This window comes from Cricetulus griseus, assembly GCF_003668045.3.
Source record: "Cricetulus griseus strain 17A/GY chromosome 1 unlocalized genomic scaffold, alternate assembly CriGri-PICRH-1.0 chr1_0, whole genome shotgun sequence".
NCBI lineage: Eukaryota > Metazoa > Chordata > Mammalia > Rodentia > Cricetidae > Cricetulus > Cricetulus griseus.
In genome coordinates, this window is record NW_023276806.1 from 202,934,734 (window position 1) to 202,950,482 (window position 15,749).

The 15,749-nt window shown below is 39.5% G+C and overlaps 1 protein-coding gene across 1 annotated transcript in view; it reads left to right on the forward strand.

Annotated features, from left to right (window-relative positions):
- Positions 1–15,397, forward strand: part of Iqub (IQ motif and ubiquitin domain containing) — a 64,963-nt gene extending 49,566 nt beyond the window's left edge. Inside the window, exons 8-12 of the mRNA XM_035451395.1 lie at positions 1,263–1,433; positions 6,798–6,974; positions 10,460–10,708; positions 11,234–11,419; positions 15,157–15,397. Coding sequence (XP_035307286.1) covers positions 1,263–1,433; positions 6,798–6,974; positions 10,460–10,708; positions 11,234–11,419; positions 15,157–15,339 — 966 coding nt within the window. The 3' untranslated portion in view covers positions 15,340–15,397. The remainder of the gene's footprint in view (positions 1–1,262; positions 1,434–6,797; positions 6,975–10,459; positions 10,709–11,233; positions 11,420–15,156) is intronic.
- The last annotated feature ends 352 nt before the right edge of the window (positions 15,398–15,749 follow it).

A 15,749-nucleotide genomic window follows, 5' to 3' on the forward strand; every position in this document is an offset into this window, starting at 1 on the left:
TGTGGAAACCTGCTATGTGAAGAACTTTGAACTTACTACAGACTTATTCTCTGTAAGACACCAAGACATAACTCACACATCCCCTTTCTGAGATATCTGTAGGTCTTCAAATGTTAAAGATTACCACCACAACTGCCCTATGAAATTTATCTTCAATTGGCAAGGCACATGACCAATACACATGAATACATAGTCAATGTATAGCTAGGCAGATAATAGAAAAATACATGCTAAATGTATGCTGTCCTCCCTATTGAGTCAGTGAATAATTCTTAATATAGATAAAGCCATTCATCATGTCAAATAATATAAATCAGACCCCAACTTTCAGTCTTAGAGATGTGTGTGCCCTTCTGCAGACTGAACAAATGTCTGCTCACTCCCAATGTCTTTATACGATTGACAGGCTGCCTCCTGTACTGCAGAAGTACCTTTAATTGCTTTTAAAAGATACAATTTTCAGTATGTTTATGTGCCCCACTTGTGAGCCGGAGCCTGTGGAGACCTGAAGATTTGGATCTTCTGGAATTGGAATTACAGATAATTGTGAGCTACCATGTGGGTGCTGGGAGCTTATCTGAATTTGGGACCGCTGTAATAGCCACGAGCATGCCTAACCAGTGAGCTATCTTCCCAGGATTCATCAGACTTGGATTCATCAACCCCAAGAAGTCATCAGACTTGCTTATATGATATGCTCAGTGGAGTCCAACAATGTCTTGATCTGTCTTTTTTTCTCCTCCCTGACAATAGAGTGGTACATACTCTGTTCAGACCATAGTAAAATGTTCCAATCCAGAGCTCCGTGGGTTTAGACCTCAATGGTAGAGTTCTTACCTAGCATATAAGAAACCCTGTGTTTGGGCTGGTGAGATGGCTCTGTGGTTAAGAGTACTGGCTGCTCTTCCAAAGGTCCTGCTTTCAATTCCCAGCAACTACATGGTGGCTCACAACCATCTATCTGTAACAAGATCTGGTGCCCTCTTCTGGCCTGCAGGTGTGCATATGGACAGAATACTGTATACATAATAAATAAATCTTAAAAAATGAAACTCCAAATTCAATCTGTAGTTCATCCAAGATAAATAAATGGATAAATAAATATTCTACTTTTCCATGGTCTAGAAATTCTCCAATTATCTTTCTTAAATTTTTAGCAATGCTTTTAGTTATTACTTAAGACAGATTTCTAGTGGATGGAACAAACTTATTATTTTGGTCTTTAATTAACTATAATCTGCAATAATAATATTATTTTCAAGTGTTCAGCTCCAAAGATCTGGAGGAGACCTGATGGCCAGGACATTGAAATGGACACACAGTTCACTATAAGAGCCAGAGAATTGCAGAGCATCTACCAGTGTATCATGCTGAAAGACCTCTCTCAGGATGAGAGGCTGGATATACTCCTGACCCTGAAGCACACTGTGAAGGTATGTCCACTGTTTTTCTTAGGTTTCAGGTCAAGGTCACCATCAATAAAAAGATCAGCTGGATACTGGAATCACAACTTCCTTCCTTCCTTCCTTCCTTCCTTCCTTCCTTCCTTCCTTCCTTCCTTCCTTCCTTTCTCCTTTCTTTCTTCTCTCTCTCTCTATTTCTCTCTCTCTCTCTCTCTCTCTCTCTCTCTCTCTCTCTCTCTCTCTCTCTTTCAAGACAGGGTTTCTCTGTATAACAGCTCTGGCTGTCCTGGAAATAGCTTTGTAGATCAGGCTGGCCTCTAACTCATAGAGATCTGCTTGCTTCTTCCTCCCAAGTGCTGGAATTAAAGATGTGCATCACCACTGCCCGGCAAGTTCTTTTTCTTCACGTAATGATAAAATGTGGGAAGCTGTCTTTTTGGGGCTGCAGTTGGAGCCAGTCGACAAGCCCACAGTTCATACCTGAGAGGGGGAGTGTGGATAAAGAAAAAGCTAGCTAAAGACATTAAAGGAAAAAATGGAGACACAGAATAAAATCAGGAGGGCCACACCTTTAGGTTTTATGACTTACTAAGGGCAGTTTTGAACTCTCTGGCCTTTAGTCAGCAGTGGAGTCATCTTTATGGACCCCGGCATTAAAGTTATTAGTAAATGCTTGAATGCATACATGAAATTGTATAAACAGCTAAGTTATTTTGATAACTTGGGGATAGAAATGGCTTATGAATTAATCCTTAACTAAAACCTCTCAAAATCTGTCCTATGTCGGTGACAATCAGGCACAAAGCTGTGGATCTGATTTGCAGCCTTGAAAAATTATATATGTATTTTGTGATGACATAATACATGTAAACATAGTATATTCAAATGCAAATTCATCTTTATATAGCCATGTAAATATGTGGTTTTAAAAATACTATAAGCCATGTAAGCCATGATTTTAAAAATGGAATTAGAAAACAGCAATTGTTTTCTACATTTTGGACAGTTTTCAATGAAAAGCTGTCTGTAGTCATTACAAATTTTGTTTTATCTAGTGTTACTGATTTTGTGTGTTTGTGCATGTGTGTCACAGTGCATACGTAGAGGTCACAGATACTTTTCAGGATTGATTTTCTCCTTCCTCACTCTGAGATGGGTAGATGGAAGACAAGTCTTCAAGCTTGCAAGTGCTGTTACCACTGAGCCACCTAGATGCTCTTTTTTTTTTAAGCAGTTATAAAGCCATATAGATGTGTGTTTCTCTTTGCCCCCTCACGTACTATTAATTTTCTGTCTTCAAATGAAAGTTATACAGTGGATGTCATGAGTCAGGTTTACTCCAGAATAGACTCTGAGAAGGATTTGCTTTCAGAAGTTTCCCTGGGCATGCTTGAATATAGAAAGTAGATAGAAAGAAACGTTCATGTTCAGAAGGGGGAAGCTCCAGGATCATTGGGACACTCAGAGCGGGTGCAATCGTATCAGTTTCACCAGAACTTTGAAGTTGGGCATGCCGTGAGGGTTTGCCCAGTATCAGAGCAAGGAGCAGGACTGTTCACTTATTTCACTGAATTAAGGGTGTGAGTTTGCCCTAGCAAACTAAGTCAGTCGCTGAAAGCAGTAGCACTCAAAAATTAGACTGAGTTGAGGGTTGTCTTCCCACGACTCACCAGGAGGGGGCGAGTGAGAGTTTCCAGTCCGGCTACAGAACACAGACTGCTGCTTGGATTTATTTCCTTGGTGATCGGTTCCTCCGATTTGGATCGATTCTTTTCTTTTCCTGAATAAAATTATAGTAGTGAGGTTAATGAGCAAAGTACATACAGGCATCAAGGCCTCAACAGACTCCCCTGTTTTCCCTCTGCTATTCATTTTAATGTTTCCTCACCCCGGCTTCACAACGTTCCTATCCCCCCTGGGGCTCAAGAACTCCAGAATACAGGGCAACGTGCTCTTCTCTCAAAGCTACGCAAGTGTTTACCAGGGGCTGCCCAGACCTGAGTGCCAAGCACACGAGATCCTTATCCCCAGGGCGGTAATAGCACCTCCAGTGTCTTTTGGAAATCAGAGTCAGTCACATCTCTAAGGATGTGGACACTGTCTTCTCCAGATCTCCTGACCCGGGGAGAAGTAGAGCTCAAAGGGGTAGTGTATCCTCTGCCGGAGGAAGCTTTCTAACTTAGGGATTAGGACCTTTAAACTTGAATTGCCCCAAGTTTAAGTCACAGGAGGCAAAATATCTCCAAGAACTAAGTGGGACCCTCCCTGTCCCTGTTGCCGCTACCCCTAGGTGAGGGCAGTTTCTGAGGCTTTCCCTGTGGTCTTCCTGGTTACACTACCTCACAGCTCAAGGTAATCAGAGCAAAGGAGGCCATGCCAACTCCAGCATATTCCATTCCAAGTACACAATCGCAGGACAGATTCATAAACTCTCTCTCTCCCCCTCCCTCCCCCCGAACTTCCTGTATCTCTTTTGTGAGCTCGACCTAGGGCAGAAATCCATTTGCTTTTCATTCCCATTTACTACCGATTCACATGGAAATCCTGGGGCTTTTCCCCTCCTTAGTTGATTAGTTATTTGATTCAGAATGTTCCTGAGATGACTCTTGACACCATGCTTTGGGCAAGGCTGGATTTTCGACTAATATAGTAGTTATCTTCAGCCAAGATGGCTGTGTTTCACAAGTGTCAGTCTCAGAGGGGGGGGAGAGGGGGAGAGAGGAAGAGAGAGAGAGACAGAGAGAGAGAGAGAGAGAGAGAGAGAGAGAGAGAGAGAGAGAGAGAGAGAGAGAGAGAGAGGGAGAGAGGAGAGAGGAGAGAGGGAGAGGGGGAGAGGGAGAGGGGGAGAGGAGAGGGGAGAGAGAGGAGAGGGAGAGAGAGAGAGAGAGAGAGAAGAGAGAGAGAGAGAGAAGGGCAGGGGGCAGGGGGAGAGGGAGGAGAGGGGGAAAGAGGGAGGGGGGACAGCATTAGTAAAGAATTGTCTTCCACATCAATCCTCACATATGGTGGGGGGGGCGTGGTCTGGGAACCACACTCTGTTTGCTGAAGGTTGTATGCTTTCCATATTTCTAAGGGTAGAGGGGTGCATTCCAGTATCACTAGGACCAGTAGTACTCTTGCATTTGACAGCTCCAAATGAAAGTAATCTTGGGCATATATCATTGGAATTGCCGGGATATTAAATGAGGGAATTCAGGTACAGTGTTTTGTTTCTAAGTTGTGTTTTGAGTTCTTGAAGATAAGCTCTTAGCAGCTTCTCCTTTTGTGACATAATTTGACATCAATTGTCTATGAGTGATCATCTATATGAAAGAATTAAAGTCTGGACATAAATAAATGGATTAAATAACTGTGTGGTCAGTCAGTTTTGCCATCAGTGTGACCCACAGTTTCAAGCAATAAAAAACAGTATTTCACTAAAAATAACAACTGGAAAAATACTCGCTGTATTTAACTCCATCTAACCAATCTGTCTGTTGACAAGCCCAAGAATTTAACAATCGTAATTTGTAGATAGCCCCTTTCAGTTCTTTATCCCTTAACTACATAGAACTCTTCTGTTGAGAAAGTCAGAACCCCAATACACAAGAGGTCTTAAGACACACTACAGAGTTAGATAATTAGCTCATAGGTTTTATGCATCTCTGCCTGTCTGGGGAGGAGAGGCATGAGCTGCCTTTTCTCTGGGCTACTGCTGCAAAGATGCTGGTGTTGAAAACAGACTTGGCAGAAGCCTTCTCAGATAGCAAAGAAGCAAAGTTGAGAGGCAAGAAATAAGGATGTTTCTGGAGGGTCATGTAATGACAGGTTGGCAAAGAGAGAAAGAGAGCACATGTAGGGAATCCTCCTACCTGATAATTAGGGACAATCCCTAGTCAACTAAAAAGGCCAGGTATGATATCCAAAGATGACCATGTGTCTGAATTTGTTTAACATAAACTATTGGGATGAAATTAATTTAACAACAGTTTGAAGCAAGATAAAGGCATAAATATATCTCAAATTCTGACTCCATTGACCTAAAATAAGCTTAAATATCATCAAATAAGCTACTTAAAGATGCATGTATGTATCTGTCTACTAAATATATATCTGTCTACTTTATATATACTAATAAAGAGCAATGAATTTTAAACCTGAGTATACACTAGAATCACTTAGAGTTTCAGAGACAGACAGACAGACAGACAGACACACACACACACACACACACACACACAGAGGTGGGGAGAAGAGGGAGGGACTGAGACAGAGACAGAGAGACAGACGGACTATGAGTCTGGGACTATACAAGTAAGAATAAGGTCTAGACAACATGTCAGAGACACTAACTTACATCCTTAAGCATGGAAGCAGTATCAATGAAAATCTATTCATTTTCTTCAAGGCCCCTCTAAAAGGCTTCCAGGAGGAAGCACCACTGCGTTCAGGTTTTCAATTTGTTAATATTAGCAAATATCTAGGAAAAGTAGGAACAAACATTGTTTTACAGTCACTGTCTTTGCCCTTCATCTTCCTCCACAGAAACTGTATACCATCTGTTTTTCCCCAGACAGTGGGATGCACTTACCTCTGTTTCACTGCTTATGAATAGAGTTCGAAGTCCTTAACTCCTAGCTGAACTTTTCTTGTTCAAACTACTGAATTTCAGTTCTTTACTAAACAGTGCTGGATGATAAAATAGACGTGTGGAACACAGATAAATAGTCTAGCAGTGTTGAACAGGGTATTCCAACATTGCTAAAGTACGATTTAAAGCCCTTTGCACCCCTCTGCCCCTTTCTTTCCTCCTTTTAGACTTCCTTCTGTGTCCTTGAAGTAATCACCAGTGGACAGTAACTTTCATGGGTGTCTTTTCCTTGATTTTTCTTAATGGTTTTGCTTCTTCTGTACAAGCCTATAAATAATTTGGTTCAGTGTTTTTACTTTTGACCTTTCTTGAAATTACACTGTGTGTAACAATTTGTGTCTGGTTCACTTTGCTGACTCCATAAGACTTCAGCATTAAGATTTATAGCAATCATATAGTTTACTCATTTCCATAAAGCCCATTCATTATATTGGTAAACTATGATTTATTTATATATCAATTTGCTTATGAATAATTAGTTATTTCTAACCTTTGGCTACTGTGAACAATAGCTTTTTTTTTTTTTAGATACACTAGGTTTTTTAGATTCTCTAAAGCACCTATGCAAAGAATTGCTGGGTTATAACTTACACATTATCAAGCCAACTATTTAATGATAATTTGATACCCAATCAGTTGTACCAAATTTTACTCCTGTCAGCCTTTAAAATGTTTTAGAACAGGGATTCTTGTTTGTTTGGTATTTTCAAAAAATAGAGATTTAAAATAATTATACTTACTGAGTACCTCTGTGTTTTGTATAGGAACATGAATGTAAACTGACCCAAGAAATCCTAGAATTGATTGACAGAGAAGTTGACCTTATGATGAGAGGAGTCAAAACTAATAATCTTGAAGGACTCAGGAAAAGGATCACGACACTCCTTTTTCACTACATCAAAACACCTCTGTTTAATCCTGAAGTTGCAAGACACCTTAAGGTACTCGCCTTACTGTACTTATTTTCAAAGTCCCAAGATTTTATATCGTTAATTGAAAGATATTCAGTGTCTGCTTCTATACTTTACTACAGATCTAAGTAAGACCATCACTCGGTGAGCCCTCTGGATTTAGTAATGCTGCTAAACTCCACTTTCCCATTAACCTCTTCTGTGTATGAAATTTCTGCCTTGAGGTCGTCTCTGAGAGCTGAATTGACTTTCCAGTTGTTGCATAGAGTTGAAGACACAGTGATCTCTCACACCCCCAGATTTTGCCCCCATCTGCAGGGCTGTGCTCTGTTTGCTCCAGCCAACTCCTACTCATTTTCAAAAATGAATACCCCATTATTTTCTTACAAAGCTATTTAACACACTTTAGTGAATTGGGAAGTTTCATTGAAGAGTCATAGCTGTAGGATTTTTTTCTTTTTAGAATTATAATACAGGGCATTGCCTATCTTTAGATTTTTGGCAAAAAACCCCTCAAAATGTAGACAAAAATCTAGAAAAACAAAACATCCTTATTATTCATATTCTATTTAATTAAAAAGACTCGAGGAAAGGTTTCCCATTGTATCACTTCAGTAATAACCAGCCTAGCCTAGGATATGGACCCTGTAATTACAATTATCCCCAGGTATCTAAGAGCTACCCCATGCAGCAGCCAAGGTGCCTCCATCCTATCCTCCTACCAGCTACTCCTCTCCATACTGGACTATTATGATCAGAGCAGGTACTCTCAGCAGAACCGCTATGGGCAGCTGGGTAGCTATGCACAGCAGAGTAGCTACGGTCAACAAAGCAGCTATGGGCAGCAGCCTATCACTAGTTACCTCCCTCAGACTGGATCCTACAGCCAGGTTCTAAGTCAATATGGCCAACAGAGCAGCAGCTATGGGCAGCAGAGTTCCTTGAGATGGAACAGATGGGAGGAAGAAGAGGTGGACCTGGGGGACTGGGGAAATGGATAAAGGCGAGCACCATCAGGAATGTAGAGACCAGCCCTACTAGAGAGACCTGCAGAACTGCACTGACAACCAGATTTAGCTTTTAAACCAGAAAATGGTTTAAATTTAAAATTCCAAATTTATGTAATTTATATAATGCTGACCGCAACATTATGATTATTCCTTGTCTGTAGTTTAGTTACTTTAGTATTTTCACTGTTTCTGAAGAAACATGAAAGCAAGTTAAATGGTTAAAAAAAAAGAAAGGAGCATGATCCTTCTTTTGTACTTAACAAACCAGCTTTACTTCAGGCAGCAAAAGTTGCCTTCTGTCTTATCCTAGAATTTTGTCACTCTAAGTTTTATAATTGGGGCTTTGAAACATTTGTGTTATTTTTCTTACACTACAAAGGTTAGTCAAGGTCATTTTCTTGTTTAGTTCTGTTAACTATTTTTCATACTTAGAAAAAAAGACAAATCTTCACTGAATTGTCATGACTCCTTTGTCACATATAATTTCAGTCTTTTTTTTTTTTTTTTTTTTTTTTTTTTTTGTATTTCTGGCCAACACTGGCTAGCTCGGAGTTGCCCACTGACTTGGAGTAAAGAAAGGTAAACAATGTTTTTCAAGACACTAGCCATAAGGCAATGGGAGATTGTGATTTCTGGAAGAAGAACAAACAGATTAAGTCTATACTGATCTCATTGGCTCTGAAAGACTGCCTGTGCGCAAGGGTAAAGAACCTGCTGCAGAGTCCTCAAGCTGAATTGAAAGAATGAGACTTTGTCTGTCCCAAGACCTCTGTGACTAAACCCTGAAGGACACAGGGCTAAAGTGAGGGGATTGCACAGAGAAAGAACTCCACATGACTTCACAATCCCTTTTACATATTCAACTGAATTCTGCTCAGCCCGAATGTGGGGATAAGGCCCAAGGTTGAGGAAAGATGCCCATAAGAGCAAATTGTAACAACATTCAACACCTAACACGAGGCTGGTTGTATCTTGCCTGTTCCCGTGATAGAATGGAACACCCTAGTTCATCTGGTAATTGGCAGGTAAAGGAAGATACTCCCAAGTGGAGAACTGCTTTATTCTTGCTTAAAAAAATACAAACTTAAAACCAAGATATTAATGGATCAAACTTTTATAAGCAATTCAACTGTGCCCCAGAAAAAAGAATAAGGCTATTGATAGGAATAAAGATATTCACAATTAAAGAAAAGTTCATCACATCTAGCATCCAAAAACTTCTGAGACATAGAAACAAAATGTGATAAATAAAACAAGTAGCTAAATCATTATTCAGAGTTGACCTAACAGTGACAAATGTTGGAGTTAGTAGAACAAGACAGTAGATCAGTTCCTAAGAACTTTTAGATGTTCAAAAATGAAGAGAAGATAGTGAAGACATAGTGTGAAATTCCTGAAGAAGAAAGCCACCTCACCTAAGCTGAAAAAAATGACACTGGAGATTGGTTATATCAATAAAGAAGAGTAGTCACTGAACTAGAAGACAATAAAAACTATGCACAATGACACATATGGAGAAAGAATGAAAACCAATGCTAGCATCATTGAACTGTGGGAAAAGCTCAAGTACTGTCTTAGTGTATGTCACAATCTCAAATCAGAAGAGAGAGAAGGCTAGAGGAAACACACTGTTAAAATTACAGCCAGCATTATTCCGAATTTGATGAATAAAAAGGAATCCTGTAGACAAGTCAGGGAAGCATGAAGTACAAGAAACAAAGGAAAGGACACCAAGCCCCAACCAATGGCCAGGGAGAAAGAGCAGCCTGCACACAGTAGGACAAAAATAAGGACCTCAGCAGATTTCTCACTAAAACCATCACAGAGGAAAAGACCGGCAGACAGCCTCTGCAAAGCTCTCAGGTCAACAGCACTGAGATGAACGTTACCCGCTGCCTCTTCCAATTGACTCAACTTCCTTCCCTTCTGCATCACTCAGGAAACAACTTCCAGTATAATATTGAATGAGATCGCCGAGTGCAGATTGCCACCCCTCATTCCCAGTAATAGACAAAAAGAATATATTTTTTTAAGAATATATTTTATACTAAGAGTCAGAACCTCGATTTTCTAAATACTCTGCCATTGTCTATCCAGGGGTTGGAGAGTAACACAGGTTTTTAATGCTTTGACCAGGAAAATGAATCTTCCTCAGAATTTAAATCTTGTACAGACAGAATAGGCAGTTAAAAAGCAAACTAGGACTTTTTTTTAAAAAAACGATTTATTTACTTATTATGTATACAATGTTGTGCCTGCATGTATGCTTGTACACCAAAAGAGAGCACCAGATCTTGTTACAGATGGTTGAGAGCCACCATGTGGTTGCTAGGAATTGAACTCAGTACCTTTGGAAGAGCAGGCAGTGTTCTTACTGCTGAGCCATCTCTCCAGCCCCCAGAATAGGACTCTTTAAGTAATTAGTTTTAGAATTAATTCTAAGAAGTTCAGTGTTTAAAGTATGTGGCTTGGATTTTCATCATTTTTTTATTTTTTCCTATTTAGGTCCCTCAAGACCCACTGAAGTTTTATGATAAGATTTATTTTTGCCACAGTTGCCAGTTGTATTTGCCGTCTGTGGAATTTTCTGTGTCACCCACCTTACGTCGTATGTACCGCTGCCGCCACTGTGTGAACCTTGAGAATGAGATTGAAAAACGGGAATCGTTTTTGAAGTACAAGTGTTTACTTCAGCGGCTCTATTTCTCAGAAGCTGACTTTGCGGATGACTCTCAGATTGCTTACCTCATGCAGGTACGATCTGTAAAGGATGCCAGTCTTGAAATACATCAGTCAGAGAGCCTGTCTCCTAAGGGGCTGTATTGACATGAAGTTCAGTACATTGGAGCACAGTTTTGTCTGGGAAATATTACGTAGGATTTCCTAAAGTAGACAGTTGTAGCATTCCTGAGTTTCATGCACAGATGTGCTCTTGGTGTTTAAGTTCTATACTATGCTCTTAATTTGCTGGTAAATCAGACATTGCATCCTAGAACAGAGGGCAGATGTTTAAAAAAACTGAGAGCAAGTATGATGGAGTATGCTAGCTATAGGAGATGGGCCGTCATAGTCAGAGAATGAGATAGCAGATGTCATGTGGGCGACTGGAAGATGGCAAAGTTTGGGCTGTGGCTTAAGAAAGAAAAGTCTTTTGAATGATGTTCCCCTTTGAAAAGTCATTCAGCACGATTTAATTGTTTTCCCAATTAATAAGTTGATATTTAAGCTGTTTATTTAGAAGGAAACAAAATGACTGTTCAACCTTATTTTGGCATGCAGCTCCAAGATATTAAGTACTTGACAGAGAACATCTGGGCCTCCCAGTCCGTCCTCAGTGCCTGGGATGATCTCAATGACCTGGTCATGGTCAGGTGGGATAAGAGCATGGAGTGGTCTCCTTGGAACTGTATTCTTCTCACCAAGGATGAAGGGGCAGCTCACCTCAAGCTAGAGAGTATTGAGGAGGTAAGATGCTGCACTATGAACTTTGAACTTAGCCAATGGGATTATAACAGGCATGCTGAGTACCCTTTAATATTCCAATGCCTGTCTGAAAGGTTTCTGTTGAATCAAGAGACCCATATATGGGGCGAAAATAGCAATATAATGTGGATGTTGTGTATTGCAGGTGTGAAAATGAAAAGGTAAGGTAAGGTATATTGGGGTAAGGATGAAAGATTTGAATATATAAGCATCTAATATTATCATACCCTCTTCTAACAAGTTTGGGCACATTCATTTCACAGTGAGTTCTGTGAAGGACTTTGTTTCACTTCTGTGTTTCTATCCCTTTAGTACCTATAATAATAATGCCTGTTGAAGACCAGGAGTTTGACAAGTATTTGTTGAATACTTGACCAGCATGGGGGGTGGTGGCGGGGAGGGGGGCACAGCTATCAGAATGTCAACTGGTACATCCACTATCGAAATCTTCAACATCTGAGTTCTAGAACTACCATGTGATTCAGCTATGCTATCTCCTGAGTATATGCCTGATAGAATATAGGTCTGAATGCCACAGAAAGGCCTGCACACAATTTTTCTGTGGCACTCTTCACCACAGACAAGATATGGAATTAACCTAGGTCCAGTCAACTGATGAATGGATATGCATATGTTATGCTATGTATGTATTTGCATTATAGTCAGAACATAGTGTTAAAGTAAGTCAGAGCTGAACAGACAAATGGCATGCTTTCTTCTACATATAATATATAAAATTTGAAAATAAAAAGCTACATAAAAGTAGAAGAGGGACAATTTGGGGGGAGGGAAGGAGTCAACAGTGGCTGGGGAAAAGGAGAAGAAAAGAGATGGGATGAACATTAGCCAAATATATGACATTCTTGTCGGATGATGCCATGATGAAATTATTTTGCATGTTAATTTAAAACATAAGGCCCCAAATAAGTGTCTGTATAATGAATAATGCTTGTTATTAATATATAAATATTATGAAACCCAGAGTTTTCCCTTTGATTTATCAGCAGGAGCTTGCCTTAAAAAGTACTCAATTGTCAAATAAATTCTGTTCATAACTTTGGGATTTAAACAGCATTCACACTGGTGAGATTCCCATTCTTCCACCTAACTAGGAATGGAGAAAGCACTGCAAAACTTAACTGCTACTTAATTTCAGTAATTTACAAGATGAAATTTGTAATGCATTCTGATGAATAAACTTGAGGGGCCCTTAAAGCCTTCCTAGAGGGCTCCATTTACACTCAGCAAGTGCAATCCCAAGAGCTGGCTCAGTTCCCTCTCAATTTATTATATTACTGTATCTTTAACTCTAGGCACAAGATGCAGTGAAAGGAGAATAAAACAATGACATCAAATGCAGCCATTCTGAACAATGCTGTCCCAAGCAGGATGCTACTTTTTAAAGGGAGGTTGAGGAAATTATATATAGAGGAAACTAGTTACAATTTTAGCCTTTCCCCAAAATTTTTGAGTTCTAAGAAGCCAGGCTATGAGAAAATTCACTCTAGGGATTGAAAGAAAGGGCAGCAAGAAATTGAAGCTATGTTAAATGTTATATTTAGTAAACTAAGCTGCTTCATAAATATTTAATCACTTGAAGCACAGCCAGTACTAGGGATATCATTTCATCTAGGACCTTCGATGAAACTGAAATTCATTCCCAAAGCTGACATTCCAGTTCTTCTTCAATTAATCCACACAACTCTTTTGTGTACCTAATCAAATCACTGAAGTCTCAAATTAAATGTTCCATTCGGGAGCATTTCTAATCTCAGGATGCCAGTCGTTCTGAACTCTGTGAGTGGAACAGAGGCTCTTGCTCTAACGCCAAGCATTTCCCTCTCTCTACAGCCTTCAGTGTGCCACCCTGCAAGCCTTAATACTCATTCCTTTTTGAACAGTTCAAGTTTTTGCAGCAAATCAAAGCCTTTCCAGAATGCTCTTTAAAGACATAGACACCTGTTTTCCCCGAATGAACAACAAACAGAGCAAACAAACAAACACAACCATGAAACAGAAACAGCAATCACCACCATAAAAACCACCATCACCATAACCACCACCATCACCACCACCATGACAACTGCCATCACCACCACCACCACCACCATCACCATGACAACCACCACCACCTCCACCACCATAACAACCACCACTGCAACAACCACCATCACCACAGAGTATAAAGTGATCTCCATTCCTTGCAGCAAGGCAGAGGCAAAGGACTTCTGTTGAGGGAGCAGAGTGAGGACTACTCTCTCTCTCACAGTATGTAAATTGGCTAAAGCTGAGCCAGTAGTTCCCTAAAAATCTTCTCCCATGTCCCAGTATCTTCCCTGTCTTTGTCACTATCGAGCTGTGCACATGAAGACTGTCTTTGCATTACAAAAATTGAGAAGACTGGCTAAAAATGTGGTGTTAACAAAAAGAATGAAAGTTGCAGTGAGCTCATGAAGTAGGATGGGACTCATTTGTTGATGCTTTAATGCTAGCATTTTTTCATCTATAGCAAGGAGATGATGCCATCTCATCTTAGTGAAGTTTTGGAAACAAATAGACCATTAAATGATCTCCATTTAGTGTCTGGCATTATTTACTTTGGGTGATAACTCTGTCAATGAAAGTACTCTGAGCCAGGCTATTTCTACTGCACACTTTCTTGTTCTCAGGGCTTTCTTTGACTTTCCTCTTTGGCCTTATAAAGGCTCTGCAGTGCAGAATGTCTTACTCTCAGAAAATAAAACTTAAGGGAGACATAGGTAGCATTGTGATCAGGTGAATAGACACCTGATTGAGAACACTGAAGAGAATAGCTGATATTTATTAATTTTGTCAGAACTTATTTTGGATGTCGTGAATACTGTGTAAAGTGCTGTGAAGGAAAAAATCAGCAACAACAAAAAATGGAATGAACACAATTTTTCATTGTTTTGGTTGCATTTGGGCTCAAACATAATAAGAGAGTGAGCAAATATATCATGACTTAATCAAATTGGGGTTACTTAAGCAATAAAGAGGCCAGGGGTGGCAGTTCCTAGCTAGGATGGTGTTTCCACAATGGTTTCAGAAACTCAGCTCTTCCAGCCTTTCCCTCAGCTTCCTCTAACTTCTGGCTTCCCCCCTCATGCATATGGATCTAGAGTGAAAGATGGTAACTTCATTAGAGTCATATCTACTGCCCAGGTATGGCAAAAAGTATAAAGCTGCTTGAGGCGTGAATCTTTCTAAGAAGCCACCTTAAAATGTAAGCTTTGTCCCCATGTATGTATGTGTAAGCAAAGAAATTTGTCACTTGTTACATGCCACTGGGATCAAACATACAAACCTGGGTACATCCTGTCTCACATCATATATATGGGAAAAGACTCAAGAATTAATAACAATAGTTTGGACTTAAGAGAGGTGAGGGAGTGAGAGAGAGACAGATAGAGAAAGACAGAAAGACACACAGGGGGGGAGAGAGAGAGAAGAGACAGAGAGGAATGAGAGATAGAGGAAAGAGTGTATCTTGGTAGACTTTAAATTGAAGCATCACAAGAACTAAGCCCCCAAAGATAAGAGACATAGTGAGAAGAAAATGTACCCTAGTTTGAGTAAACTGATAAATATAGTCAAACAAATAAGCAAACAAATAAAGCATACTAAGATGTGGTTCTGTTTCATATGGCAAAATATACATGTAAGGATTTCCATAGAATTTTATTTTCTTTTGTTTGCAGGGGTATGAACGTCTTTTTATTCACAAGATCAAGCACAAACATATCCTGGCTAAAAACTATTTTTCACAGGTTCCAGTGCTGGCTTCAATTCTACTTGCAGATAGTGAATTAGAAGATATCAGAAGTAAACACTGCACAGATAAGCCACCTAAAATTATAGAAGCCCGTGGGAGTCATACTTAGGGAGCTCAGGGATACCATTCTGAAGATGAGCATTTTTGTTCTCTACTAAGTAATAATACGAAGGTCATTTAATATGGAAACCACTTTTATATTTCCATTGGTATTTGTTTTATTCATAGTATTTTAAGTTATATGAACAGAAAAAAATTCTGTATACATGAGCCATTGTTGGGTGGTTAGTACTAAATTAATCTGTAATTTTGTTTCTAAGATTAATAATTAAAGAGAACATTTTTATCTATCTTCATGTTCAGTTAAAATCTAAATGCTTTATAGTCAAAATACAACAAAACAAAACCTTGTCTTAACTTTCAAAGAAAATAATTTAACATATATTTTATGAGTATAATTATTCTATATACATAGCTGTATTTTGATATAAGTATTTGGAATTTTTTACTTTTATTTTC